The sequence below is a fragment of the Enoplosus armatus genome, chromosome 14 (genome assembly GCF_043641665.1).
Source record: "Enoplosus armatus isolate fEnoArm2 chromosome 14, fEnoArm2.hap1, whole genome shotgun sequence".
NCBI lineage: Eukaryota > Metazoa > Chordata > Actinopteri > Centrarchiformes > Enoplosidae > Enoplosus > Enoplosus armatus.
Window position 1 is genome coordinate 9,871,654 of NC_092193.1, and position 25,311 is coordinate 9,896,964.

General features: G+C 39.3%; 4 protein-coding genes across 4 annotated transcripts in view; 2 read left to right on the forward strand and 2 right to left on the reverse strand.

Annotated features, from left to right (window-relative positions):
- Nucleotides 1-3,160: 3,160 nt before the first annotated feature.
- arf1 (ADP-ribosylation factor 1) lies at nucleotides 3,161-7,012 on the forward strand. Its single transcript, XM_070918282.1, has 5 exons — nucleotides 3,161-3,214; nucleotides 4,590-4,778; nucleotides 4,968-5,078; nucleotides 5,250-5,374; nucleotides 5,496-7,012. The coding sequence occupies exons 2-5, from the start codon at nucleotides 4,634-4,636 to the stop codon at nucleotides 5,652-5,654; spliced, it is 540 nt and encodes a 179-aa protein (XP_070774383.1). The 5' UTR covers nucleotides 3,161-3,214; nucleotides 4,590-4,633; the 3' UTR covers nucleotides 5,655-7,012.
- A 1,324-nt stretch (nucleotides 7,013-8,336) lies between these two features.
- Nucleotides 8,337-12,768, reverse strand: c14h1orf35 (chromosome 14 C1orf35 homolog). The gene is made up of 8 exons (XM_070918134.1): nucleotides 12,167-12,768; nucleotides 10,850-11,000; nucleotides 10,712-10,757; nucleotides 10,516-10,598; nucleotides 9,964-10,036; nucleotides 9,693-9,772; nucleotides 9,419-9,541; nucleotides 8,337-8,862 (listed from the first exon to the last, which is right to left on the reverse strand). Exons 1-8 carry the CDS (start codon nucleotides 12,261-12,263, stop codon nucleotides 8,607-8,609), a joined length of 909 nt encoding a protein of 302 aa, XP_070774235.1. The 5' UTR covers nucleotides 12,264-12,768; the 3' UTR covers nucleotides 8,337-8,606.
- Nucleotides 12,769-12,840: 72 nt separating this feature from the next.
- guk1a (guanylate kinase 1a) lies at nucleotides 12,841-20,810 on the forward strand. Its single transcript, XM_070918136.1, has 7 exons — nucleotides 12,841-12,912; nucleotides 16,486-16,599; nucleotides 17,177-17,218; nucleotides 17,338-17,573; nucleotides 17,774-17,858; nucleotides 17,943-18,028; nucleotides 18,603-20,810. Exons 1-7 carry the CDS (start codon nucleotides 12,879-12,881, stop codon nucleotides 18,639-18,641), a joined length of 636 nt encoding a protein of 211 aa, XP_070774237.1. The 5' UTR covers nucleotides 12,841-12,878; the 3' UTR covers nucleotides 18,642-20,810.
- obscnb (obscurin, cytoskeletal calmodulin and titin-interacting RhoGEF b) overlaps nucleotides 20,225-25,311 on the reverse strand; it is a 52,993-nt gene continuing 47,906 nt past the window's right edge. The window contains exons 70-77 of the mRNA XM_070918133.1: nucleotides 25,087-25,264; nucleotides 24,855-24,968; nucleotides 24,551-24,718; nucleotides 24,214-24,316; nucleotides 23,956-24,085; nucleotides 23,615-23,708; nucleotides 23,357-23,399; nucleotides 20,225-22,631 (exon numbers count right to left, since the gene is read on the reverse strand). Of these exons, the coding sequence (XP_070774234.1) occupies nucleotides 21,518-22,631; nucleotides 23,357-23,399; nucleotides 23,615-23,708; nucleotides 23,956-24,085; nucleotides 24,214-24,316; nucleotides 24,551-24,718; nucleotides 24,855-24,968; nucleotides 25,087-25,264 (1,944 nt within the window). The 3' untranslated portion in view covers nucleotides 20,225-21,517. The remainder of the gene's footprint in view (nucleotides 22,632-23,356; nucleotides 23,400-23,614; nucleotides 23,709-23,955; nucleotides 24,086-24,213; nucleotides 24,317-24,550; nucleotides 24,719-24,854; nucleotides 24,969-25,086; nucleotides 25,265-25,311) is intronic.

Below are 25,311 nucleotides of genomic sequence, written 5' to 3' on the forward strand. Positions count from 1 at the left end.
CGTTGTAAATGCATAATATCAACCTAATAAAGTCTGCTTTTTAAAATTTACGTTACAATCCTGATAAGATAAAAAGAGAGGTCAGCTACTATTGGAGATATTCTTGAATTCTGAGATTATCCAGTTGATCCCTGAGCATAATTTCTGCCTCGTATATCTCATTTGAATTCAAAATGCAAAGGGCTTACCTCAGAGTGATATGTGAACTGGCTACAGCAGAAGATACAGCAGTATATAAAACACCTGCACCTGTCGTCCGGGGGCTTTGACTTCTGTTTTTTTCCCAGTTGTACGGAGGATCACCAAATCAACAACAGTTTATAGCTTCAGTTTACTTCTTGCCTTGTTAAACATTTTTCTTTAAAAGACAATTTTTGTGGTCTGAGTTGTAGTTTTTTTAACTTTGAGGAATTACAGAACAGTGCAGAGTTCAAGCCCTTGTTCTATTACATTTATGTTTTTTCTGCTGCAATTTAAGTAGTATGATAGATCATATAGGTCCAGCTGATACTGTTAAAAGGAAAGTCACTCACACAAAAGTAAAGATGCTCAGTAGTTTACTGTTGAGTGACAGGTGAAACAGGTTTTGTTCTGATAAGCTTGTTTTTTTCTCTTGGCATGGCATTAGATATCATTATTTTAGAACATTTTAGAAAAATATTTGCTTTAGATGATCAAAAACAGTACAATGGAGAGAGTGAAGTTTTTTTATGCAAATGTGACTTTTCCAAACAGTACTGCACAAAGTTTGGCAAACGTCTAATTTACTAAATACTAAGCATAAGTAGAGACTGACTGTACGTGCTGGTCTTCATTCTTTAAAAGAAAGAGATATCCACATTGCAAAACACAACCTTTTCTAGAACTAAGAACATGTCTTGTCTTCAGATTTACTGTCATGTGATTTATATTATTTTTCATTGCTTTTGGGTTAAATAAACCCATTGGTTGTAGAATTCCTTATATCAAAGAAAAGCATGTAATGTGTTGAAACCATGACTCTCACCAAAACTGGCACTTTAGAGATTGTGATTTCACCTGAAGATACCTGACCCTCAATGAAATCTTTGGTTCATGAACGTTTTCTTTTTTTAAAGATTGTCACATAGCTGCATTTTTTCTAAAATTTAAACAATTTGTTGTATAACTTTTGGCAATATGCTGTAAGACCTACTTCCCTCATTGTTTGAACAAAGTTATTTTGGGTTCAAACAACATCTGCAAATGAAAAAGAGAGAGAGAAAGTTTTATAGAGGTATATAGATGGTGAGGGTTTAGTTACTGTAAATCAGGATTTGAAACATTTCTATCTTTGATTTTAACACTGACTGAATCTACAAGAATCTAAACAATTGCTACTCAGGAAACACCTTCCACACACATGGGAAAGACAGCAGTTGCTGTGAAAATATGCTGAAAGCAATCTCTCAGACATTTGGCAGGGCAAAACCACAAATTATGGTTGCAGAGTGAGACAGCATTATGAGCCTTCACTGTGTGGTCCATCACCAACTATAGACCCCTCTCCCCTCCTGCTGTTCTCTCCTGCCCTTCTCCCCTCTTGCTGCCCCCTCTGCTGGGGGTAGCAGGCATAGTTGACCCTGGTTAAAATTCAACTGGCCCAACAATAAGGTGGTTAGACTTTTCCTTAATGACCTGGTCGTGGATCAAAAGAAAGTGGAAGTCGCTGAGTTTGAAAACAAATACCTCTATAGATTTAAATTCATTTAGACTGTACAGCATGACAGAACAAAAGTCTAGACAATGAATACACAGGGCATAATTCATCATTTCACACTATTATTCCATGCTGTTTCACATGAGCATCCCCTAAATTGATTCACGTTAGACTTCAGATACATGTAATCAGATTCAATTGTGCACAAACCTCATTTTAGAAGTTTCAGATATTCCGTTTATCTCTCTCCATGATATATTTATTAAAATTTCGACTTCTGTCTGTATGCTGTATAATTGCATATATATTGAATTGCACAATGTACTTTTATAAAACCCCATCTAAGGACAATTGTTGCAAATTAGGTTGAGCTATAAATGCTATCATATGTGACATTAGACTATTCACTGAATATTCTATGTTTAAGTGTCTTTGCCCACAAGTCACTGCGGGTCTTCAGACGGCCTTTCAGCCATCTTCAGACTGTACAGAGCTCAGTGTCTTGGCTGAAGAAGAAGAAGAAGAAGAAGAAGAAGAGAAGAAGAAAGTGGGATTCTTTTTTTGGCATAATAAGATCCAGTTTAGACTCACTTTTCCCTTTAAAATTACGATAACTGGCCACCAAGCAGATTTCAGTAACAACAATTCAAAAGAGGAATGTCACTGATAATGGACTGTATTTTTCAGGACTTTCAAAGGGTTATGTGGAAAAAACAGAAATATCATTATAGTCAAAAAACCTGTTATTCATATATCACAGTAGGAGATCTGTCTACTTTAAGTTCATCACATGACTAGATAAGAATACAAATAATAACGATTGACAATATAAGACAATTTGAATTTTGTTATATGGATATGAAAGATATGTATCTTTTTTATGAATACTTCACTATTCACGACAAATGAGTCATGAGGACCATGAGATGCACCTAAAAGCTCTGGGACAAACCTAGTATTTGTTTGTGTGAAACTACTATTCCCAAGGTCCCAATCTTCAAGCTCAACATGCCTTTATGAGTTTAGAACACATTTATTAACAAACAATTAACAACAATTAACAATCCACCTGTAAATGATTTGTACATCAATAATAAATGCTTCAAAACACACTGTAAGGATTTGTTTATGTGGGTATTCATATATCATTAAATATGATTACAACTATATACTTTGCTGTTATTAATCATTCATGAACTCATTACACACTGGTTACAAATGTTAAGAAAAGTTGTAATTGTTGACAAATACATTCATAAACATCAAATAAACATATTCTGTGTACAAATACATTGTGTGTGTTTATACACTGTTTATAAATGCTAAATAGGAGGGTTAAAGTAAGCCAATTTACCGATATTTAACAATGGAGACTATCAGCTGTGCGTGTAATTCTGCCCTCAGCCACAGGGGGCGACGTCTTCCTGCCTGATGAGCACGGAAGCTTTGCTGGAGCGGAACCTCTGACGTGTCAAATTGTCGCCATTATCCTGAGGAAGGAAACGCCTTGAAGAGGGAAGGAAACATATCAACTGTGTAAGTGTTAAAGAGAAACTTTAACAAAGCCATTTTTTTTGCGTTTGCCATTGCTGAATGTAGTCGTACCAAAAGCCTTGTCAGCAAAATCGTCTTTGTGACCGCGGTTACGTTAGCCATGACGCGGAGAGAAAAACAGTGACTTACAGCTACGAGCTAACTTTCCGAGTAACTAGCTAATTTATATGAATCGACTAACGTTAGTTAATGTTACGTTCTCCTGGCATTTCCTTATCATCTAATACATGCTGTATTAAGTTGTCAGGAAAAAATCATTAACAATCTTAGCATACTGGAAAGTAACTCGTTGTCAGTATATAAAAGAAATCTGAAACTGGTCGGACGACTATTAACATGTCACCATAGCAAGCTAACGTTGTTTGTTTACGTGGAGCTAGGTTAGTCTGGCAACATGGCATTGCACCTTGGCAAGCTATATGTCAAAGTACACCAGTGAGCCGCCTGTGGCTCTTTAATTGCGAAAATGCTAACATTTAGACTAACTTGTGAAGAACAACACATTTGTGTACAGGATGACTGTTACAGGTTAGCCCCATTTGTGACCTCATCACTCCGTACGTTACGCCCAAAAGTATGTTTGTGATCCTCAAACGCGTTACTTTGTATGAAAATAAAACCTTTTTTAGAAAGAATTTTTGATCCTTTAGTTTCCGGGCAGAGATTTTGCCACAGATGCAGAAGCAGACATCTGTGATATAATGACATTACCTGTAATATCTAATACCTTTGAAGAAAATATATATATAATATAATATATATATATATATTATATTATATATATATTGAGAAAATATATATATAAATAACGTTTCAAATGTTCGCCTGACGTTATGTGACCTATCAAGGAGTAATGCTGAGGTCACAGATTAGGTGGTAGACGTTTCGCATTTTTAGGATGGAGAAATTAACTTTTTAAGACCTTAGAGACGATTCACTCAGCTGACATGTAAATGATCAGTTTGTGGTAATATTTCAGCTTCTAGAAAATACCAACGCCAAGTGGGTTTCCAAAGGGGTGCAAAAAGGATTAAATCAATTTACATCTGCCAATCATGGATTAAGAATTTGGTGCAGAAAATTGTCAACTGTCCAAAACCCAACGAGTGTCAGTTTAATATCACATGAGACAGATAACCAGTGAATCCTCACGTTTGAGAACTGAGCTGAGCTGGAACTAGGTTATGTTTGGCATTTTGCTTTAAAAATGACTCATCAATTATCAAACCTTTTGCAGATTGATCCTCTGTCTATTGACTAATTGTTTCAGCTCTACTCTAAATCCTGTTTGATTATTAGCCACAAGCTTATTCCATGCCACCCTGATTTCAACAATTGATCTGTTGTTTCTCCTCAGGTTTATTTTGTTTTTGCCAAAGTAGGTTCCCCTCACCAGCCGCCATGGGTAATGCATTTGCAGGGCTCTTTAAAATGTTCATGAAGAAGGAGATGAGAATCCTCATGGTGGGTCTGGACGCTGCTGGAAAGACGACCATTTTGTACAAGCTCAAACTTGGAGAGATTGTGACTACCATTCCTACAATAGGTAAGCCAACATAATGTAAAATAATTATGTTTAGCCTGGGACTATGACATGGCTGTTGTGTGTTTCACATCACACAGTTATAATACTTGTCTAGGAAGCCAGTTGACACGTGTGCCTTTTATTACTGTTAAATGAGAACTTTAAGTTAGTTTTTAATGTGATTATTACTTTTTTTTTCTCCCCCTTCAGGTTTTAATGTAGAGACGGTAGAGTACAAGAGCATCAGCTTCACAGTATGGGATGTCGGTGGTCAAGACAAAATTCGACCGCTGTGGCGTCATTACTTCCAGAACACACAGGGTACGTTTGTTATGTCAAAACCTTAGAGCCTGATATTTGTTGGCTTTAAACCAATGACTCTGCAATGGGCTGTTTTTTATATTCACTACATTTTTGCTGCTTTGTATTTAAAATATGCAGCACACATCGCACACCACACACTCATTTGTTCCCCGTTTGCTCTTGTTCCAGGTCTCATCTTTGTTGTGGACAGCAACGACAGGGAGCGAATTACGGAGGCTCGTGAAGAGCTCATGAGAATGTTGACAGAGGAGGAGTTGCGTGATGCTGTACTATTGGTGTTTGCCAACAAACAAGTAAGTCATACTTACTTAAAAAATCTAAATCATTGATGTAAGCAGGTGTGTGTCATTAACAGTTTCCTGTTGTATTCACAGGGTTGGCTTCTAATGTTTTCTCTCCACTTATTGTTTGTAGGACCTTCCAAACGCTATGAATGCAGCAGAACTCACAGACAAGATGAATCTTCACTCCCTACGCCAAAGACACTGGTTCATCCAGGCAACTTGTGCCACCAGTGGGAATGGACTTTATGAAGGACTGGATTGGTTGTCTAGTCAGCTCAAGAACCATTAATAATCACCTGCTCTCCACAACCCAACCCAACCCAATCTCTGGCCTTGCTCTCTACTCTTAAGGTGTTGCAAAAACTGAGTTACCTTGTCCAAAAAAAAGTACTGAAAGCTGCCGACCTCAGCTGTTATTACCACAAACATATAGGCCAGTGTCGGCGGTGAATTATTCTTGTAAAGCTGCCGTTTTTTAATTTTATTTTACTGTAAATATATTTGGTAATGGGGCAGCTTATTGCACTCTCACAAATCCTACCGTGGTTATTTGTCTTTCTGGCTGTTGGGCAGCCATGTGTAAATTGAATAAGAAAAGGAAGGCGAGGACTACGAATTTACCAGCACGTTGGCCCCAGGACCTCAATGCAGTCTGATGACTTGTTATCTGGCCACATGTACTGTAGGGGTTGATCCATGAGGGGCTTTCTACTTGCAGCTACAATGGTAACTTTAACCATACACTACATGTACCAACCTCCCAAATGACCATTTAGTAAACACTGGCATTGACTATTTGTACTCTGTACTGACATTACTGTGTTCAAGTTAAGAAGCCCTGTCTGTGAACACTTACCAGCCTTTGTTATACAGTGTGTTGGCTTGAATTTATAAATGCTGCAATGATCTCACTTCTACCTGCTTCATGGTTGTTTGGAAGTCTGTTGAGTCAGCATTGGGTTTTTGTATTTCTGAGTCTCAGGTTTATCATGTGCTGCCTTTGCAATATACTTGTTAGCAAAACTGCATGATGTGGTCTGTTGGTCTTTAAGGACTTGCATATTTACTGGGTGTTAACGTCATGAGGCTGCACAGGAACTATTACCCCACTGAGTACTTATTTCAACAGCCCTATACTATAACTTGTGTGTACTGTGTTGGGTAATTGTTACTAAAGGAGTGGCACACTACAATGGCCCTATTGTCTTCACTAAAGGCTCTAGCAAGTCATGCCTTTTTTTAAAATTCAGTTCAAAATATGGGAAATGGCATTTTGATGACAATACAAAATCAGTTTCAGTCACATGTTTAACGTATTTCTTGTTTTTGCAGCACATTGTCGTCGGAGTAAACAGGAAGCCAGACATATGCATTCTTATCTAAGACACACATTGCCTCTTATTTCCTTTTGTAAAAGGTGTCGGTGTTACTTTACTGCTCTGAAGATGTCTCGGGGTGTACATTGAACTTTTATTTTTGATTTATAACTGCCTAAATATTTCAAAACTATGTTAATCTCTTAAATTTTTCTGTTTTTTTATGTTAAGTTTTGTGAGGAAAAAGCACTAATTAAAGTTACTGGATAAAAAATGTTTCTGCAACTGATTCTCATTCTTTCATTCTGCAATAAAATTGCTGAATTTTTACTTTTCTCCCTACGTGGTAGTATTTTGTCATTTCCTTTGCTGTTAAAACATATGCACACCTAATCTTGCTACCTTTTATATATGTCGTAGTGCTGAGATGATTAGGCAATCAGTGGATTCAAGAAAAACCATCAACAAATCTGATGTTTTAGTCCTATATGAAACAAGCTTCTCAATTGTATGTTCTGTTGAACACAAAAAAAGTAAGCAAAGATGCCACTTTGGACTTGGAACTTAAAATGGGCAGTTCTCACTTGTCAGACATTTTATTGACAGAACAATTAATTAAAAATAGATATATTGATAATGAAAAAAATACTAAACTTTAACAACAAACCCCAAAACTGGTGTCATAGCAACGAGTTTGGGCCGTGACCCTTTGACCCACGGATATGTGATGCCCCAAGGTGGTGTAAACCACCCAATGTTTGGGTTAAAGCAGTAATATGGAGAGCACACCCTGTTTCACATTGTGTAGGGGTGGCAATCTAGGACAGCATTCTTGCAGGTTGATTAGGCTGCTATGGTTAATGCAGCCAAGCCTATAAAACATGGCAGGAGAGTATGGTGGTGGTGGAAGGGGAGGGAGTTCGGGTCTCGGGTCCCTCATAGGGCTGCTTTGTGTGGCCTCCTCTCCTGCTGCTCCATCAGCTTGGTTTGTGTGTGGCGGTCTAACGGTACTCGGTCATATAAAAAAGGACCAGCCTGGTTTTTTGCACTCTTCTTTATGAATGCCTTGCTCTTTTTTAGTGCACCCCCCAGGTGTCTGCCAGCAGAATACCCTCTTTCAGACCAATTCAAGGCAAATGCAAACACTACACTCTATTACGACCAGTGGAGTGCATTCCAATGGTATCGCGCCAGTCAGGGAGCTGATCCTAGAACGGTGAGGGATTAAGGCGCACTGGCGTGATTGAGAAAAGAAAAAGGGCTGGAGCTGCTGAGTAGTGCAAGAGGCACAGTGGGATGGAGGAGATGTGCAAGAATGAAAAAGGCATCAAGGACCATCTTGGGGGAAAAAAGAAAATCAAGAAAAACTTACTTGACTCTTTTCAAATGTAAGCTTACTTGTTGCAAGAGACAGCTGCAATTTCCTACATTTAAATAATCTCTGTAATGCTGATGTTTAGTGATAGAAACATTACTGTGCTGCTGACACAACTTGCCCAAACCTTTGCTAAAAATCCTGAACAGTAACAGCCAGACAGGAATAAAAGATCATTGTGTTTGATTTGCAAAATATTTGGTCCTGCATAGTATTTTAACTATGAGATAAAAATAAATAATAAATTAAAAAATCACAACCTGTGACAATAGAGAAAATGTGATATTTGGTGGTTTAATCACATAAAATGTGTTTAAAAAACTTGTTGTCAAACACAACAGACTCCAGTGTCCTATGACCAACTGACCAACTTATTGGGTGAAGAAGTTAAAACACGAGGCCAAAGCCTGTTAGTGAGACACATCGACCCGTCTCTGTCCACAGACCGTTTGGCTGTTTAGGGTAAATGAGGTCTTCAGGGCCAGTCAAGCTGCTGTAGAGCATTCTGTCCGCGTTATGCGTCTTTGAATTGGGGGTGGTGGGAAGGACATTAGTCGTCCGAGTCTGTGTCGTGGCGCCGCCTGTGGCTTTGTGTGGCACCAGCAGGGGCCGTCTTGTGGCTGACAGGGTTACAGGGGACAGGAGACCCCCCATCAGAGGTGTCTGTGTCATGCCGCTGCTGTCGATGATGGGGGTAGGAGGGCTGTCGCTCGGCCTTTGCTCCCCCCCTTGAATGGCTGTCATGGGGTCTGGCTCCACTCTGACTGCGGTATGATGGATTATGATGATGGTGGTCCTTTCTCTGCCTGAAGAGTAAAAGGAAACAAACAATCCACGATTGGTTTGAGGTGGATCGGGTCAGATGTTGTGAGGCTGGGGGAAAAGAAGCTGCCAGATGAGCTTTATAGTGAAATCCATGACAGCTGTAAGTGAATATAACTGGCTATAAATGTATGTATAATTGACAACTTATATCATGAATTCTGTACATTACCATCATATGTTGGTTCATAATACGATTCCTCTCTCACCAGCACAAATTATTGAAGCACATAAATACCATTATTCAATCTGGTATGTCCCCCCCTGTCCTACACAACTGATCAACAGGATGTTTCTGAGGTCTTGTGATACATGCACCCCAAATTTAAAAAGGTAATGCCTGAAGATGCTGTGTGTAGGACAGTGCCTTAGCGCCCTCTAGTGCCGACAGAGGAAAGCTTTTGTTTCATAGCAAGTCTGTAAGTTTGCACATTTGGCCAGAATACACGAGGTGGACACAGTAACATGAACAAATGTGCAATATACTTAAACAAAATACAAAACAACAGTCTATAGATCTTTATGGAGAAATGAACCAACCTCTTTCTGTCGTCATCTGACCCCGAGGAGGACGAGTCTCTTCTTTGCCTTTTCTTCTTTTTCTCCTTCTTCTTTTTCTCCTTTTTGCTCTTTTTTTCTTTCTTTTTCTTTTTGCTTTCATGCCTACCAAGGTAAAAAAAAAAAAAAGTAGCTAAGATAATTATTACTGAAGTAAACATAGGAAACTGGATATGGGGTCTGGGTTTGTGTCTGAAATATCATATAGGTGCTCAGTAAGTTAAATTAGGTGGTAACTAATATGAAGCATACTCACCGTTGTTCCACATCCCCCTTTTCTACACTCTGAGACGTCTTTGTTGTTGAGGTTTCTGGACAACCCCCTGTTTTGTGGTGCTGTAAAGAAAGCATCAATTTAATATTTGCATCAAATTGTAGATGTGGGGTAAGTCTCTTCACTACACGCAAAAGATATTCAAAAGGCCTGTTTTTCCATCCATCAAACTGCTTTGCACACACATTATATTATAAACATCTGTGTCTTAAAATGTTCAGTGACATTTATCAGTGAGGAAAAAAAAACTTACTGTAAAAACTGGCAAGCCTATTTTAGCTGCCTCCTTTTCCTTTTGGGAAAGCACCATTTTCCTTGACCCTGCACTGTAGATGGAAACATTCATTTATACAACAAACACTTTACAATCAAACTGCATTAAGGCTCTCTTGCCACCAAGAAGAGGAATGTCTTAATGAGTTTTAACAGAAACAGATATTACCATTTTTCCAACCCTCATGTTGTTTTCTTTAAAACAATTTTCAAGATAACCTCACAAACATTAAAAAGTAGCACCTCAATGAACTGAAAACCTGAAAAGTGGAGGACATTTAAATTCTGAAATGCTGTATTTACATATGAAGAGGATAATCAAAATAATCCTTCTGACATTATGTAGGTGAATACTTCTTAACACTTGTTGTGATTGTGACTTTCCATCTTGATTTCTGCATATCCTTGTGTGTAAATTCTATGTATATTCAGTACAAGATTATATATTTTTACATCCCATTGCATTTTGCTGCACACACTGTCCTTTTAAATTTACGAAGTTGACAATGTTCTTAAGAAAAAATAGAGCCACCTTGAGCTTCCCAAGCCTGAGACGCGGTCCACATTTCTCTCTTCACCATCAACCTCTTCCCTCCTGCAAACATCTGCAAGGTCCTGGTATGAAAATTGGAAAAATTCAAATCATTCAAACGTTTTAACGAAGGCAAGTTCTTTAAAATATGTTCACAAGCGTTTGAGCGAATGCCAGACCAAACAAACTGACATACCTCTTTGGTCAGGCCAGTTGGTTGCCTCTTCATATTCTTGTGCCCTCTAGACGCGAGAATGGAAAAGATAAATTGATTATATGTGTTGGCCCACACCTGCGTTTGTCAACCATTTATTTTATAGTAAGTTATACATACAGGGCAGCCATCAGTGCCTCGTGCTCTGCAGCCTTGACGGCAGCAAGTTCATCCTGTTTGGACAAAGCTGCACCTCCTTTTTTGTCTCTTGTGTACCATGAAAGATCTTTGCCTTTCTGCCATCGTCCCACTGGTGCCATCAAAGAATTTCCTGGAAACAAGACAAAAGAAATGAGGGCGGTTGAGAAAGATGTGTTATACCTGTTATACCTACCACTCCATCCTTATGCTGAACAGCAGACAAACATTGCTGTAGTGGTAAAGCAGTCCTGAGACAACCCCTGGAGCTGCTCTATAGACAGTGAATAAATATAAAATTGTTAAGTGCTATAATAGCACTCATGGGGATCACACATATAGGCCCTACATTCAAGGAAAACTCATGGATGCTATAACCCAAACAAAAATGAATCAAGTCAGTCTAATTCAGTGTCAATGGAGCGAATCCATCCAAAGGATGTCATCCAATGGCTTCAGTCACTTCAAATCTTGAAGCTTGTAGTGATCTAGGGCTGCAACAACAATTCTCATTATAAATTAATCCCCCAATTATTTTCTCGATACGGTCATTTATCGCTTCTCTGTCTCTCAAACTATGAAAATGCCTCGTTTGTCTAGTTTGTCTAAACAACAGTCCAAAGATATTCAAGAAAGTCTCACATGTGAGAAGCGGGAACCATCAAATATTTGGCATTTTTGCTTGGAAAATTATTTAGTGTTAAGTTTTATAGGTTGAGTAATTGACTAACCTTTGCAGCTCTATAATGGTAGTGTTTAGTGATACTGATTTTTCCCTTTGATGTAGCACAGAATGAAGAAGAAATGAGGCGTCCTCTCCCCAGTAACCAGATCTGACCATACTTTAAAAGAATGTACCTATTTCATGTGTTTACTCAAGTTCATGTCCCAAAAATAATGACATTTGCTGAACAAGTTGTGTTTTCTAATCCATCCTTTATGCCACAGCTATGGAGGGTGCTACGTAGTTCTTATTTGGCATGCTGGCATGTTGACAGTGGCGTGAGCTCTTTTAGTAGCGGAGGGGCTACGTGTGTCTGATCAGAGAGAGGGAGCAAAGAAAACCAGGACCTACTGTTTGTAGAGTGGAAAACAAGACTAAATTCCGAGCGACTACACCAGCTCCACTGTGTAATGAGGGACTCTACGACAAAAGGTACGGAAAAACAGCAGGAGCCATCGTATGTAGTTTAACTGTGGTTTTAAAAGTCTTACTCTGTTGCAAGTTAGCAGACAGCTATTAGCAACGTGTCTGGTTAGCGCTGATAGCGGACTTGGCTACCAAGTTTTTAGACTTACCGAGATAATTTTCTCTGTGTTTATCACCTTTCACGTCATCCCAGTTGAACTGGTCCTGACCCCCTCGGACCCCTCCAGATCTCGAGGAACCAAACATTGTAGTCAGTTACTTTGAAGACTTGGCGAAAAGCGTGTGTGCCGTTAGCTCAACCGGCTGACTTTAGCCACAGTAGCACACGAGCAGCGCGATTGGTCAGGCCTTCAGCATTCACTCATCCGGGGATTTTTAGTTAAATTTCCCTGTGTGGCTCGGAACAACGTGTTTCCTGGTGGTAGTGTTTACTTCGGCCACTGAAACTAATCCGGTAACTAATTTTGCCAGTTATTCCTAAAAATAACTATAGCGCACGAGAGAAATAGTTGGGTTAAACAGTTTTCAACTCAAGCTAGACTATGCTATATAGCTAACGTTACTCTGCCGCCTAAAAACAAAGCTACAGTAATAAGAGTGCGCATGTGTCTTCCCCGTTAAGGAATAAACTACAGATACTAGTCAGTTACATACATATATCTACAACGGCTGCGTTTGTATCGTCTATTATCTGGGGCTAATGTTAATAATAAAACTCGACGTTTCTGTGTTTTGTCGCGAACGTAACGTGTTGATGTTTTGGCCCGCAGTGATGACGTAGGCAGCACAATTTTCCCTAATGGCTCTCACAACAAAAAGACAGAGCAGAGGAGGGAGAATCTTGGACTAACGTAACTCCCGATGTACATGAGATATTTTTCGAGGCTACTTTCAGGTAGGAAGGAGGATATTTATCTATTTTATGTTATATTGGAATTATCTGTTATATTTAGCTAATACTGCCATTCATTTCCTTCAGTGTGATAGGAGTCAGATTGTTTCTGCTGCGTTGTTGCAGGGGAAGATGGTTGTTTTGTGTTCACTGAGCAAGATTAAGTTTAGCTGATGCAGCATTACCAGAAGTTTAATCATTAGTGTGATTGCTGCTGCACAGCAATGCTGTCAGACTATTAGTGTGATTTCTATGCAACAGTTTTAATGGTACCCAAAGTGAGTGAGAAGCCAAATCGTGAGTTATTCCTTGTAGATGGGAGCCATCGGTGATAACTGTTATACTTTTGAGTTGTTAAGTTTTATAAACAATCCCATAGACATCCGTTGTATTTACCAAGTACAAACTCTATTGCTATTTCAAAATGTGCAGTATTGTCCTCTGATCAAATGTACATATGCTCATTATGTTGTCATTTTATGGGTTATACACCATAATGTATAAAAGCCTATTGCTGAGGTGTTTTAAAGCCTAAAAATCCTACCCATCAAGTATCAGTGCACAATTTAATCACACACACTTGTGTATTCATTTTCATGCAAATCACAACATTTTATTGCTCCTAACAGTGAGCAAAGTACAATTTGCAATGCCTGAGTTAGTTGTTTTTAATCTGCTAGATGATTCTGGCACAAGATTGTACACTTGTAACACTCACTCTATAATAATAAAACTACTCTGCAGTTTCTGTGTGCTATATTTGGATGGACAGAACATAAAGTGAGTTGGAATGAAGAGATCACAGCATTAGGCTGAAAGAGAACTGGTTGAACATGTGCCCACATAATCCTCAAATCACCTCCTGCACTTTACTTCAGGGTAAACTGAACTAACAACACTACTGTTTTGACATTACATACTGTATGTTGTACTGTTCTAGAGCTGCAACAAATTATTATTTTCATTACTGATTAGTCTGTCAATCAATCATTTTGATTTGAACATTCTTTATTTTGTCCAACCAACAGTTCAAAACCCAAAGATATTCAGTACACTATCATGTAAGACAAAGACAGGCATTAACTACTCACATTTGAGAAGCTGGAACCATAAAATGTTTAACACATTTTGCTTGAAAAGTGGTTGCTGATGCATTTTTGTTGATCAACTAATTGGTTAACACCTAGCAAACTGTATCCGGACCTGATAGATTTCACATGGTTTAAATTTTGCTTCAGGCAAATATCAATCACATGGGGTTTAGGACACATGGTCAAGCTTCCAATCAGTGTCAGCTTGTGCTGATTGTAAACTCACATGTCTCTCATTTCCTGCCTCACAGTGCTATGCCAGTTTCACACTGAGGCTGCAACTAACAACTATGTGCATGAGAAGGTTATACATTATTTGTAATTATCTGTTGCCTGTAAAATGTCAGAAATGATCAGAAATAGTGATTTATTTAAAATAGCATTTAGTCTGACTGGCAGCAGCTAAAAATCAGAAAATCACTTGATTTAGTTGATTCAGTTGTCTCATTGTCTATGAGGCCATCTTTGAATATTGGCAATAAATCTATTACCAAGCAAAGTTATGAGGCTTTTTTAATGTTTTGTTTACTAAAGATTAAAATAGTTAAAGTAAAAAAAGCCCCTCTAAATGACAATCATAGGCATTCCGATTTCCTTTGTTTCTAGAGCGATAACAGGTAGTTGATCAACAGAAAATGAATTGGCAACAATTTTGATAATCAGTTAATTGTTGAGGTTATTTATCAAGCAAAAATGCTGAACATTCTCTGGTTGCAGCTTCTCAGATGTGAGGATTAGCTTTTTAGCTTTTATCTGTTTAAAAATCGCTGTAAATTGAATATCTAAGTTTTTGACATGGTTTTGGGCAATCAATTTTGATTATTTTCTTATGTTTTACACAATAATGAAAATAATGTTTTGTTGCCGCCCTAATTGTTTCCATGTGGTAACAGGGATCAGATGCAAATTGTGGTGGAGGGTTGGGGTTTTGGGGGTGATACCTGAATAAATAGAACGAAAAATGTTGACGCTTCTGCAGTAGCTTCTGAAAAAGGAACTCCTGCATCTTTAATTAGTCACGTTGCTGTTTACGGGAAGCATTCAAGAGGCAATGGAGAATGCCTCTTGTCAATTGCACCTGCAAAACCAACCTGGCTGGATCTGGTTTGCCTGGAGACAAACAGGCTCATAATGCTGTGATTTTATTCTTGGCTATATATTCTATATATTCTCGGAGTCCTGCCAAAGTCCAGCACAGTTTACTTTTACTTTTGTTTTTTGTTTTTATAGATGTGTGAAAGGGATCTTATAATTAGAACAATGGAAACAGAAAACAGTAGACTTTCCTACTAGATGGATTAGCCTAATATAATTTGTAATTTGGTGGATGTCATCATGTCATATGGAATACCTCATTTTTGGACTGATTGCCTACTTGCCTGATTCTTGACATTGATGTAAGTAATAGACCTATAACCAATCACGACGACTGACAGTTCTTTTAGTAGCTCAATAGTACGCCTATAGCTGGTTTCCTGACACTAATATCAGTTTGGAAGATGCTCTCAGTTGTTACTGGAAATCCTGTTATTCTACATTGTTTTTCTTCACAGACAGAAAAGCGCTCACAAACACTTACCTACATACTTAATTACACCTCTCAGCCTTTAGACTAGAAATAAAACACACATTTACTGTAATATCAGATCATTATGGATAAATGTACTCAGCATTTTAAATGTATCTTGGCAACGAACACTACTAGTGTGTAAACATGGCCCCGCCCCTCCCTCTCCTTCCGGCTGCACTTGTACATAATCCACCAGCACACAATCACTCGCATTCCCTGTCTGCTCGAGCTCTGTGCGTATTGAGGAAAGGTAAGGAGGAACACAACAGGCTTTACGTCATTCTTTACTTGAGTAGCTTACCTAAAAAAATCTCTGTAATGAAAGAAACTTTGTGCAGCTGAATATATGGTAGTATAGAGAAGTTAAGATGCTGAAGTAGCTATTTATACAATGCTTTATGCTTATAGATTAGGTGATTGGATGGCTACATCATTTGGTAAAAGGGAGTTTTAAGTCATTGTATATTTGAATATGAGCCCATATCTGTATTAAAAGCAGGTTTTCCTCTTAGCCTCTTATTTCTTAGCTGCTCTGTTCTTTCCTGTCATCACAAGCAGAGTAGGGCCCTCCAATTAATGATTACTGCTCCTCGATAGCACCATGGTAACCTCACGGCTTGCCAACCAGTTGATTGCCTCTGCGCTTGTGGGGGATGTTTTGGTCTCATCATGTGGTTTCGCCTTTGAAAACTGCCGGCTTGTCATTTTATCGTGTTTATCCCATCAGAGCGAGGGTTGTCTGAACATGTTAACCCGTTGAGAAATCTCTTGTCTTCTTTTTTAAAGCCATATGTTTGGCAGGTTTCGTCCTGTAATGATGCATGCCATAAGATTCCACTGGATGTGTGTTATATCCAGCCTCACCCACTTGTTTCCGATGCTGAACTCTCCTCTCCACCTCTGCCTCTCCTTTAGCTATGGCTGGACCCAGGCCTGTGGTGCTTAGCGGCCCGTCCGGGGCAGGAAAGAGCACTCTGCTGAAGAAGCTCATGAAAGAATATGACAGTGTCTTTGGCTTCAGCGTCTCCCGTAAGTGTGCCACTCCATGCCAAAGCATTTAACATTCATTTTGGTGAATGGAGATGTGAATGTATCATGTGTACTTAATGTCACTGATACAAGCAAATGCTTTTATTATTATTATTATTATTATTATTATTATTATTTCAAATAGGACTGGAACTAATAAATATATTAATTATTTTCTCGATTAACTGATTAAATTGTCCTAAAAAAAGTAAAAAAAATGTTCAAGGTACAATGAGAAAAGCAGAAAATATTCACATTTCATGTCATATGTGAGGAATTTCTACTTTTCTTTGTCTTATGTGACAATAAAACGGAATGTTTTTGCACTTTGGGCTGCTGGTAACGAAATAACAAGCAATTCAAAGACATAACTTCCTGCTTTAGTAAAGTGTGATTAGAAAAAATGTTTTCTTTCCCACTGTTTTTCGACATTGTATGGACCAAACGATTAATCAATTGAGCAAAAATATAAATCAATTAAGAAAATTCTTGCATTCTGATTTTTATCGATTCATTGTTTCAGGTTTAGATTCAAATAAAGTACTGACTATGACATAAATGTCTTATCAACCCTCAGATACAACTCGAAGTCCTCGACGTGGCGAAGAGAATGGCAAAGGTACAGCATGGTCCTCCTCTTTCACGACCACTGTAACAATAAATCACGTGTTTTGAGTTAGTAGTTTTGTAGCTTTTTTTTTTTGCTGCATTCTGTAAATCGTCTTTTACTGGTTTCAGATTACCATTATGTTACGCGGGAGGTGATGCAGGCCGGGATTGACAAAGGCGATTTCATTGAGAACGCAGAGTTTTCTGGGAACATGTACGGGACGAGTAAAGCTGCTGTGCAAGACGTCCAGGCCAAGAACCTCATCTGCATACTTGATATTGACATGCAGGGTGTGAGGAACATCAAAACGACAGACCTCAATCCCATCTACATCTCCATCCAGCCGCCATCCATGGCAGTCCTGGTAAGCACAGAAAAAAAAGGCACTTCATCTAATTGATATACATCTAGAATTTCTTGTTTTCCTGCCTGAGAGGAGTTCCTGGGTGTGACATTGAGTTTGCTTTGTTCCACATGCGCTTAGTCACAAAGGTTTTGGAAGCTCTGAATAATTCTGAATACCTTTCATACACTGAAGCCCTTTGTTGATTTGTATTGTTTCAGGAAAAACGTTTAAGAGACAGAAAAACGGAGTCAGAGGAGAGCCTCCAGAAGCGTTTACGTGCAGCCGCGGTGGACATGGAGATTAGTGAGTATTTATTGCTTGTTCGCAAACATGTAACCACGTAAACTTTAAAAACACAACTCTGAACATAATTATATCTCCTCCTAGGTAAAGAACCTGGTTTATTTGACACCATAATCATCAATGATGATTTGGATGAGGCTTATGGGCTGTTAAAACAAGCTCTGCTGGAGGTGAGTTACTAGTGCAGAACACAACATTTTTAATACTTTTGCACAAGGAATGAAAATGTTTTCACGTAAACAAGATTCAGTTAAAGCGAGACTGTGTGACTTTTTAAAGAAGAAAAATCTAATATTCAGCGATTGTCCAATCATAGCTTGGCAACAATAACTAGGCACAGCAGGCCTGACAAGCTTTGGATTTGAATGTGTGCATGGGACTCTCCTTAGAGCAATACGTGTCATTTAAAGAGTTAGTTATAAGGTGTAATGAATGGATTAAACATCGTCTGTCCAGCTACGGTAATAACCCAGTGTTACTTCCAAGCTGTTACACTTAATTTTAGCATGTCACAGTTAAACATGATGATGCCTTTAATGCAACTGACTGAAGAGGATCTTGGGAAATGAAGGCAAATTCAAAATGTGCCATTGTCCTGTAATTACCACTTGTGGCCACAGTGGTCGCTGTTCAGCAAAAGTTACGTAGTCCCTCTTAAAATCTTATTCCGTTGTTGTAGATTAGTCTGTATTTCCTGACCAACATTAGGTATCATAATGCATCATCATTTTTTTCCCTCTCTAGGAAATTACTACAGTCAAGAAAATCAACATGTCTTCGTAGGAGACGGCAGCATCCTGACACCTTGTAATCCCGTCCAGCCACTCCTCCAAAACCACAGACCTCCATACCGTGAACATTCCCTCAGACAAGCATCCCTTAGCGGATACACGAATATGTACAGTAGGTTTTACATGGTGTTTAGAAGAAGTTATTACCAAATGATAACATACTGTAAAGTGCAACATTTTTTTTTACTGACAGGAAGCGCTTTCCATAGTTTTATTTTCATTTGTATCAAAAGCTGCAAACAAACTCCAGCACACTGTAATTTGCAAAAATAACAGCAGGTCTAGCACTGAAGCGTCACAAATAAATGTATTTTTGCAAGTTAAACAGTGTGCAGGAGTTTGTTTGCAACTTTTGATCCACTCGTCACTCTCCTACGCACCTGTCTCATGAAATAGATGTGCAAAGTTTTGTTCAGTTCTATTTTCATTTGTATTTAAAAAAATAACAACTCCAATAATGCTTACTTGATATGTGATGATTCCATCGTGTGGGTAAACTGGTATTTCAAGGGTATGAAAAAGCATGTTTCTGCATATCTTGTTGGTTAGAGGCAGTGAGTTATGCTACGCTGATCACTTGAGGGTTTTTTTTGTGCAACCCGTCAGACTATGTTGATAGTGAAAGAAGATTTAGAGAGACAGTGAAATGTACTGGTGACAGACACAGTGAGAGTTTGATGCACACTTTTAGTTCAGGAGGGAAACTCATCTGAAACTTCATCATTACACAACTGATTTCTGAAAAAACATGGCGGCTGTTTACTTTCAAGAGGTACATGCAAGTCAGCTGTACAATGTTGAAATAATGAAACTATTCCAGTGCTGATAAATGCTTTTCTTTTACAGATTTTTGTGAATTGCCACAGAATGTGCTAACTCCATTAGAGTTTGGTTTGCTGCCATAACCATATATATCATGTTGTGCTCTTGTAGGATTACATCACATGATAGAGGTAGAAAATGTTGCTTAGAGTATAGCTGTTTTTATTTTTGGGGGGGTTATAAAAGAACAATTTTACTGTTTATTTTACAGTTGTAAATTTGTAAAACTTATATTGTGTAACTCTCATTTTGCAGCTTCACTTGTACAGTGAAATGACATTCAGTGGACTGTTTTGACTAAAGGAGATGTTTTTTAACTTTGAAGGAAAATTAAATGGCCTGTTTATCTTTTTTTATATTGCTTAGAATAAAGCACACAATCTCCTTTTACTTGATAACTGAGAATATTTATGACACATCTGTAATTTGGTATGTTTAATCAAAATTCTACAATTTTAAAGTGTCCACTTAAATCCAGTAATGAAATGTTACATCCGTAATCCCTTCAGTGCTGAGATGCTTGCAGTCCTCTGGTTTGCCATTTAACACTTAACCAGCTCTTATAACAATGTGCTTGTTGTGGGAAAATGTCATTATGTATTCCTTAAGTCCATTAAACTATGTTGTCTGTTAAAACTTAAATATGTTACACTACAATACTGGAAGAACAATGATTTGTATGTGTGCTATAAATAAGAAATGTGACAGAAAGTGGCTATAGTTATTATTTGCAGTACATTTATTTAACACGGAGTACTCAAACATCTTTCCAAAAACTACACATGTACAGTACAAGCAATTACAATCTGTTAGTGCTTTAATGTTAATACATAACATGATCTTTGTAACTGACTAAAAGACCTTTTAAAAACAACACAAACACCACAAATCTTTAAGGGGGCAGTTACTGTAAAAGTAGTAAATTCTTTTGCTCGCAATCGATTACGACATTACAGATCTGCATAAACACGTCCTTCGGAAAAGCAAATACATGCAGTCACTCATCTAAATATCTATCACCTGCATATGAATATCCCTGTGAAATCACAGGTAATCTCACTGCATTAACAGACACAAAAATGGTGACACAAAAAGCTGAGTATAACATTCAGTTCACAATTAACGGTAGAGTAAATGACGTAAATGCAGTCAAATACAGAGATCTGATGTTAAACAGGTTGTCAGTTCACCTACCAAGTGATTTGCTTGTAGAAAATGTCATATGTTTATAAGCTGCTCACCAATAAATCACTCGCAAACAACCCAAGAACTAGAGGACTTCTGTTTGATTTTGCCAAACTGACTATAATTTGACTGCACATCTTTGATTAAACTTGAACAGCTCACAGACCACCAAAGTTCTGTTGTTAATTTTACATTATCAGTGTTGCATATTTAACTTTAACTTGTAGCACTACTGAAGTAGAAACGTGTGGACGTGACCTCATTAATAGTCATTAACTCCAACATTTGCTGCTCCAGGAATCCAAGGCACTGCAAAAGGCAACATTTCTTGAAAGGTACAAAAGGAAAACCGAAAAGATATATATACCTAAATATATTGTATAACTATTTGTTTATGTATATAGCAACAGTCATGACTAATAATGCCTGGATCAGTTAATATCGGTGGGTCACGCTTCATGATTTCTTGAAGGTATGTATCAGTGAAACGTGATGTGTTTTATAAAATTCAACTCAACAACAGTGGATGAAATTGTTCGTCAGTGAAATGTCATTTCTTGGTTTCTGTCAACTGTGTATATTGTACAACACATACTGGATATGTCATAAAGCAGTTGTAACTGAATTACAGTGACATAGTTATACCTACATTTTCCATCTCGCCTCATCTAAAGAGACCATCTGACTCTAACCACTTGTCAAGAAAAAGATTTTCTGACGGGCAGCTTCAAAATGGAATGGTTTGTCAAATGCAGTAAATGTACTTCAGGTTAGGATATGTCTTATTCATCATGTAAGTAGAAATGTCCTCGTTTAAGACTAAGACGGTTTGTGGTACCAAATGAAAATTGTTTGCCACTACTAGTTCTGATAAAGGTTATCACTGATTTGAAGAGTGACTGGGTTGCCCACTGATGTGTAGCCGTAGGTCTGAGTTGACACTTTGGTTTTAAAGCTCTGCTGCCCACCCTCAACTCTCTGCACCTCCGAGCAGTATGAAGGCTTCACTTCCAGCTTTGCGTGGCTAACTTGGATGGGGACGTGCCTTTCCGTCCTGGACCGGGCTCCGCTGGCTTGGGGGGCAGCAGATGAGAAAAGGCTGCTGGAGAGGTGCTCCCTGAAGCGACCGAAGAAGCTGCTCCTCTGCCTCGGGGCGACGACAGGCCGTCCCACGTTGAGGAGCACCGGCTGCCCCACTGTGGACCCACCGATCTCCCTCTGGAGCACAGAGATCTCACACGGCTTCTCTGCTGCAGCGGTGTGGGTGCTGGAGGAGCCGTAGGTCTCTCCCTCTTCTGGGACGTAATCCTCCAAGTCTTCCAAGGTCAGGACTCGGCCTCCTTGTGTCAGAATCTGAGGCTCCTGCTTTCCGAATGAGTTATGGTCATTATCCTCATCGTCAGGTTCAAAGATGACAGTTTGTTGATCATCCAGGTCCTCGCTGTCCTCTCCAGCTGGAGTGAGGACAGATGAGAGCTCATGTGGCTCTCCGGTGATCCCAGAGACAGAATCAGAGGTAACATTACCCTCCTCTTCTTCCCAGGAGAGCGGCTGGCTGCTGACGTCTCCCTGCAGCTGGGCCTGCTCCACCAGCTTGTTGTTGGAATTATTAGCGTTTGGGTTTTCCAGTGGAGACCTTTTGGGTCTGGAGGGAGTGGCTGCACGATCAGACCCTGCCGGCGAGATGCCTCTCCTCCTGGACAGCCTGGGGGATTTATTGACCTTGTACTCGATGACCTCCTCTACCTCAACCCACCTGGGCTTGCTCTCCATGGCCCTGGCTTCAGCACGCTCGGGTTCAGTAACATAGAGGGTTGGGATGGTGGTCTTTCTCGGAGTGGGCATCCTCCTCAGCCTGGCTGCAGGGGGCTCGGGGGTGGAGGTCTCCGAGCGGTGGGCTCCAGCAACAGTCAAGCCAGGGGACCTGTGCCTCCTCATACGTGGGTTCTTCACCACAGTGGTTATAGTTTCCTCGCTGGAATTAAAAGTAAAAGAGAACACAGACATGATGAGAGACAAAACACCGGGCTGCATGTAGTCATCACTCTGATGATAGAAGCTGGTGGGCTCATGAGCCAGTAGAAGTAACACTGAGCTATGTAACTAAATAGGAAAAGCTGACTCCCCAAAAACTAGAAAAGAAAGTCTGATGTCAGGTCAGCACTTGCCACCATAAGCTCGCTGCACTGCATGTTGTGTGTGGTGACAGTAAGAAGTGCTGGATTCAAATATAAATGCTGTGGGAGGAGCTCCAATAATAGAGTTGTTGGTTAAAGAAGACAGCACCCTGGTGAAGACAGCCAATCCTTTCATCATCTTTGTGATAGAATCCTTTGCACTCTTTAAATAGTACAATGCATACATGGGGGCAGAGAGAGAAACACACACATACAAAGGTGCTCCAAATGGCCTTTAAAAAGTCCATTTTATCTTTTAGGAAGCAATATCTACACAGCAAGGCCAAAACATACAACATTCAGTGCAACTGTATCACAAAGCCAGCAAATACAGAGGATTGTGAAACAAACATCCTTGAAGATTCTTGATGTTGACAAATGATCTCAGTTAGATATGAACAACATTTCTTACTGAAGAAATGAGGACATGTAATGCACAGAGGAATTTTCTAGAGGATGATCTGATGTCCAACCAGGCAACATGCATCAGGCACAAGGATAATTTTAGCCTGTTCACACTTACATGATGATGGTTTTCTTTGGTATTCTAGTCTCCTGCTCAGTAACTACAGGAAGAAACAGAATACATTAGATTTAATAGACAAAATAAGAGAATTAAAGCTAGAGTTGAAAATAAATCACATAGTCCTAGTGTAAAAGATGCATCAACTGATTGTGCATCTTTAAACCTGCATTACAAGCATTATTATTCATAACCTGAAAAATGTGCAAAGAGTCTAGAGAGAGTCTCCTTTTGTAAGGACAAAGTCAGTGTTCCTACCTTCGATAGTTATGGCCTGCTCACCAGTGCGAGCCACAGCAGAGGGTGGAACTAAACCAGCAGCACATTTGGCACTGCCCAGACGGTTGGACAACTGGCAGAAGCAGGGAATATATTTTTAGAGTGCTAAAGATGACTTATTGTTGCTAATTGATATCAACAGAGTCCGCTTATAGGTGCAGAGACAATTATAAGCCCAAATTTAAGTGATTGATCGGTTATTCTGCACAGAATTTCTGCCCATAGGCAACATTTATACGTTTTCCCTTCTCTACATATTAGTTTAAATCACACTATAATAAAGTTTGTGATTCAAGTATGATTTTCTATTGTTGACCTACCTCACACTCATAGTGTCCGAGGTCTCTCTCTGTCAGGTTTTTTATTACCAAGACCAGAACCCCACTTCGGAGCTCGCTGTAGGTCTGATACTTTTCCTGGTCAGTCAGCAGCCTGCCATCCTTGAACCACCTGGGCCATAAACAGGGACACACAGCCAGAGGAGACAAGAAGAGGTTAACGCACAGGGCAATGGAAGTTTCAAAGGACCTCCTGAATTTAATTAAAATGTCCTGCAAATTTCATTGATGTGTGCATACCTGATCTTGGGGTTGGGGGCGCTCTGTATGACGCAGGTGAACTGAGCATCCTCCCCCGGGACAAATATAGCATTCCTCATTTTATTCACAAAACGAGGAGGCACTACAAGAAATATGTCAAAGTATAATACATGTTTAAACACTTAAGAGGTTAGTCATGAGAATACTGTGCTGGAGTGTTCTCTGCAACAGCTGAAGGAAACAAACAAACTCCCTTGTCTAACTGTTAACAGAATAAATTGGTTTCACAGAAATCTAATTACTTTAATTCCAATAAGTCTTATGAAATGAAAGCATTCAGGTATTCTAGGACACTATCACACTGTATGTCACTTACCCTGAACAGTGATCTTGCCAAGAGTGCTGGCATTGCCAGCTGCGCTTGTGGCAAAGCACATGTACTGGCCAGAATCATCCGCTGTCATGTTATCCAAGATCAGTGTGCAGGAACCATCAGGGTCCTCAATGATGATGTGATGAGGATCTGCCTCCACAGTACGTCCATCTACATCCAGCAAGTGAAACACATTCAGATACTGTTTGTATACAGAAGTTAGTCACTCAGCGGTTAAGGGCACGTACCATTACTCCCAATTAGTCTATATACTGTCTATCTACAAAACATGGTGCAAATGACGTACCCTTGTACCAAGTGACCATAGGTTTGGGTACTCCAGTGGCTTTGCAAGCCAGCTTAACAGTCTGTCCCAGCTCTGCTGTGCAGTTGGCCAGGATTTCATCAAAGTCAGGAGGACCTGTAAAAGGAGATTCATCATGAAAGGTTATATTTATATATATATAAAGTTCTGAGTGATAAAAGAAAGATTAAGATACAGAAGAAAGTCAAACGGTATGTGTGTGTGTTCCACTCACTCCATGCAGGCATGCTGTATCGCTGCTGCAGTTCTCTGAGGTCTCTCAGCCACGAGTTCTTGATGGTAACAGTTCGGGCCTGCAAGGTGTATTTCCTGACTGAGTCCTCACGTTCATGCCAGATCTCAAAGGCACGGTCATCACCCTCCACTGTCTCATTCACATCAATGTTATTCAGCTGCAACAGGATGAAGAATACAACATAGTTCAGGCTGCTGATCAGGA

Excerpts from the sequence above, each read along its gene's own strand:
- guk1a (XM_070918136.1), top strand. The coding sequence starts at position 12,879 with ATGTACATGAGATATTTTTCGAGGCTACTTTCAG. Across the intron at positions 12,913-16,485 it reads TTTTTCGAGGCTACTTTCAG|CTATGGCTGGACCCAGGCCT; the intron begins GTAGGAAGGAGG and ends CCTCTCCTTTAG. Across the intron at positions 17,219-17,337 it reads TGGCGAAGAGAATGGCAAAG|ATTACCATTATGTTACGCGG; the intron begins GTACAGCATGGT and ends TACTGGTTTCAG.
- c14h1orf35 (XM_070918134.1), bottom strand. The coding sequence starts at position 12,263 with ATGTTTGGTTCCTCGAGATCTGGAGGGGTCCGAGGGGGTCAGGACCAG. Across the intron at positions 11,001-12,166 it reads ACACAGAGAAAATTATCTCG|GAAATTCTTTGATGGCACCA; the intron begins GTAAGTCTAAAA and ends TCTTGTTTCCAG. Across the intron at positions 8,863-9,418 it reads TCAGATGACGACAGAAAGAG|GCAGAGAAAGGACCACCATC; the intron begins GTTGGTTCATTT and ends TTTACTCTTCAG.
- arf1 (XM_070918282.1), top strand. The coding sequence starts at position 4,634 with ATGGGTAATGCATTTGCAGGGCTCTTTAAAATGTTCATGAAGAAGGAG. Across the intron at positions 4,779-4,967 it reads GACTACCATTCCTACAATAG|GTTTTAATGTAGAGACGGTA; the intron begins GTAAGCCAACAT and ends CTCCCCCTTCAG. Across the intron at positions 5,079-5,249 it reads TTACTTCCAGAACACACAGG|GTCTCATCTTTGTTGTGGAC; the intron begins GTACGTTTGTTA and ends CTCTTGTTCCAG.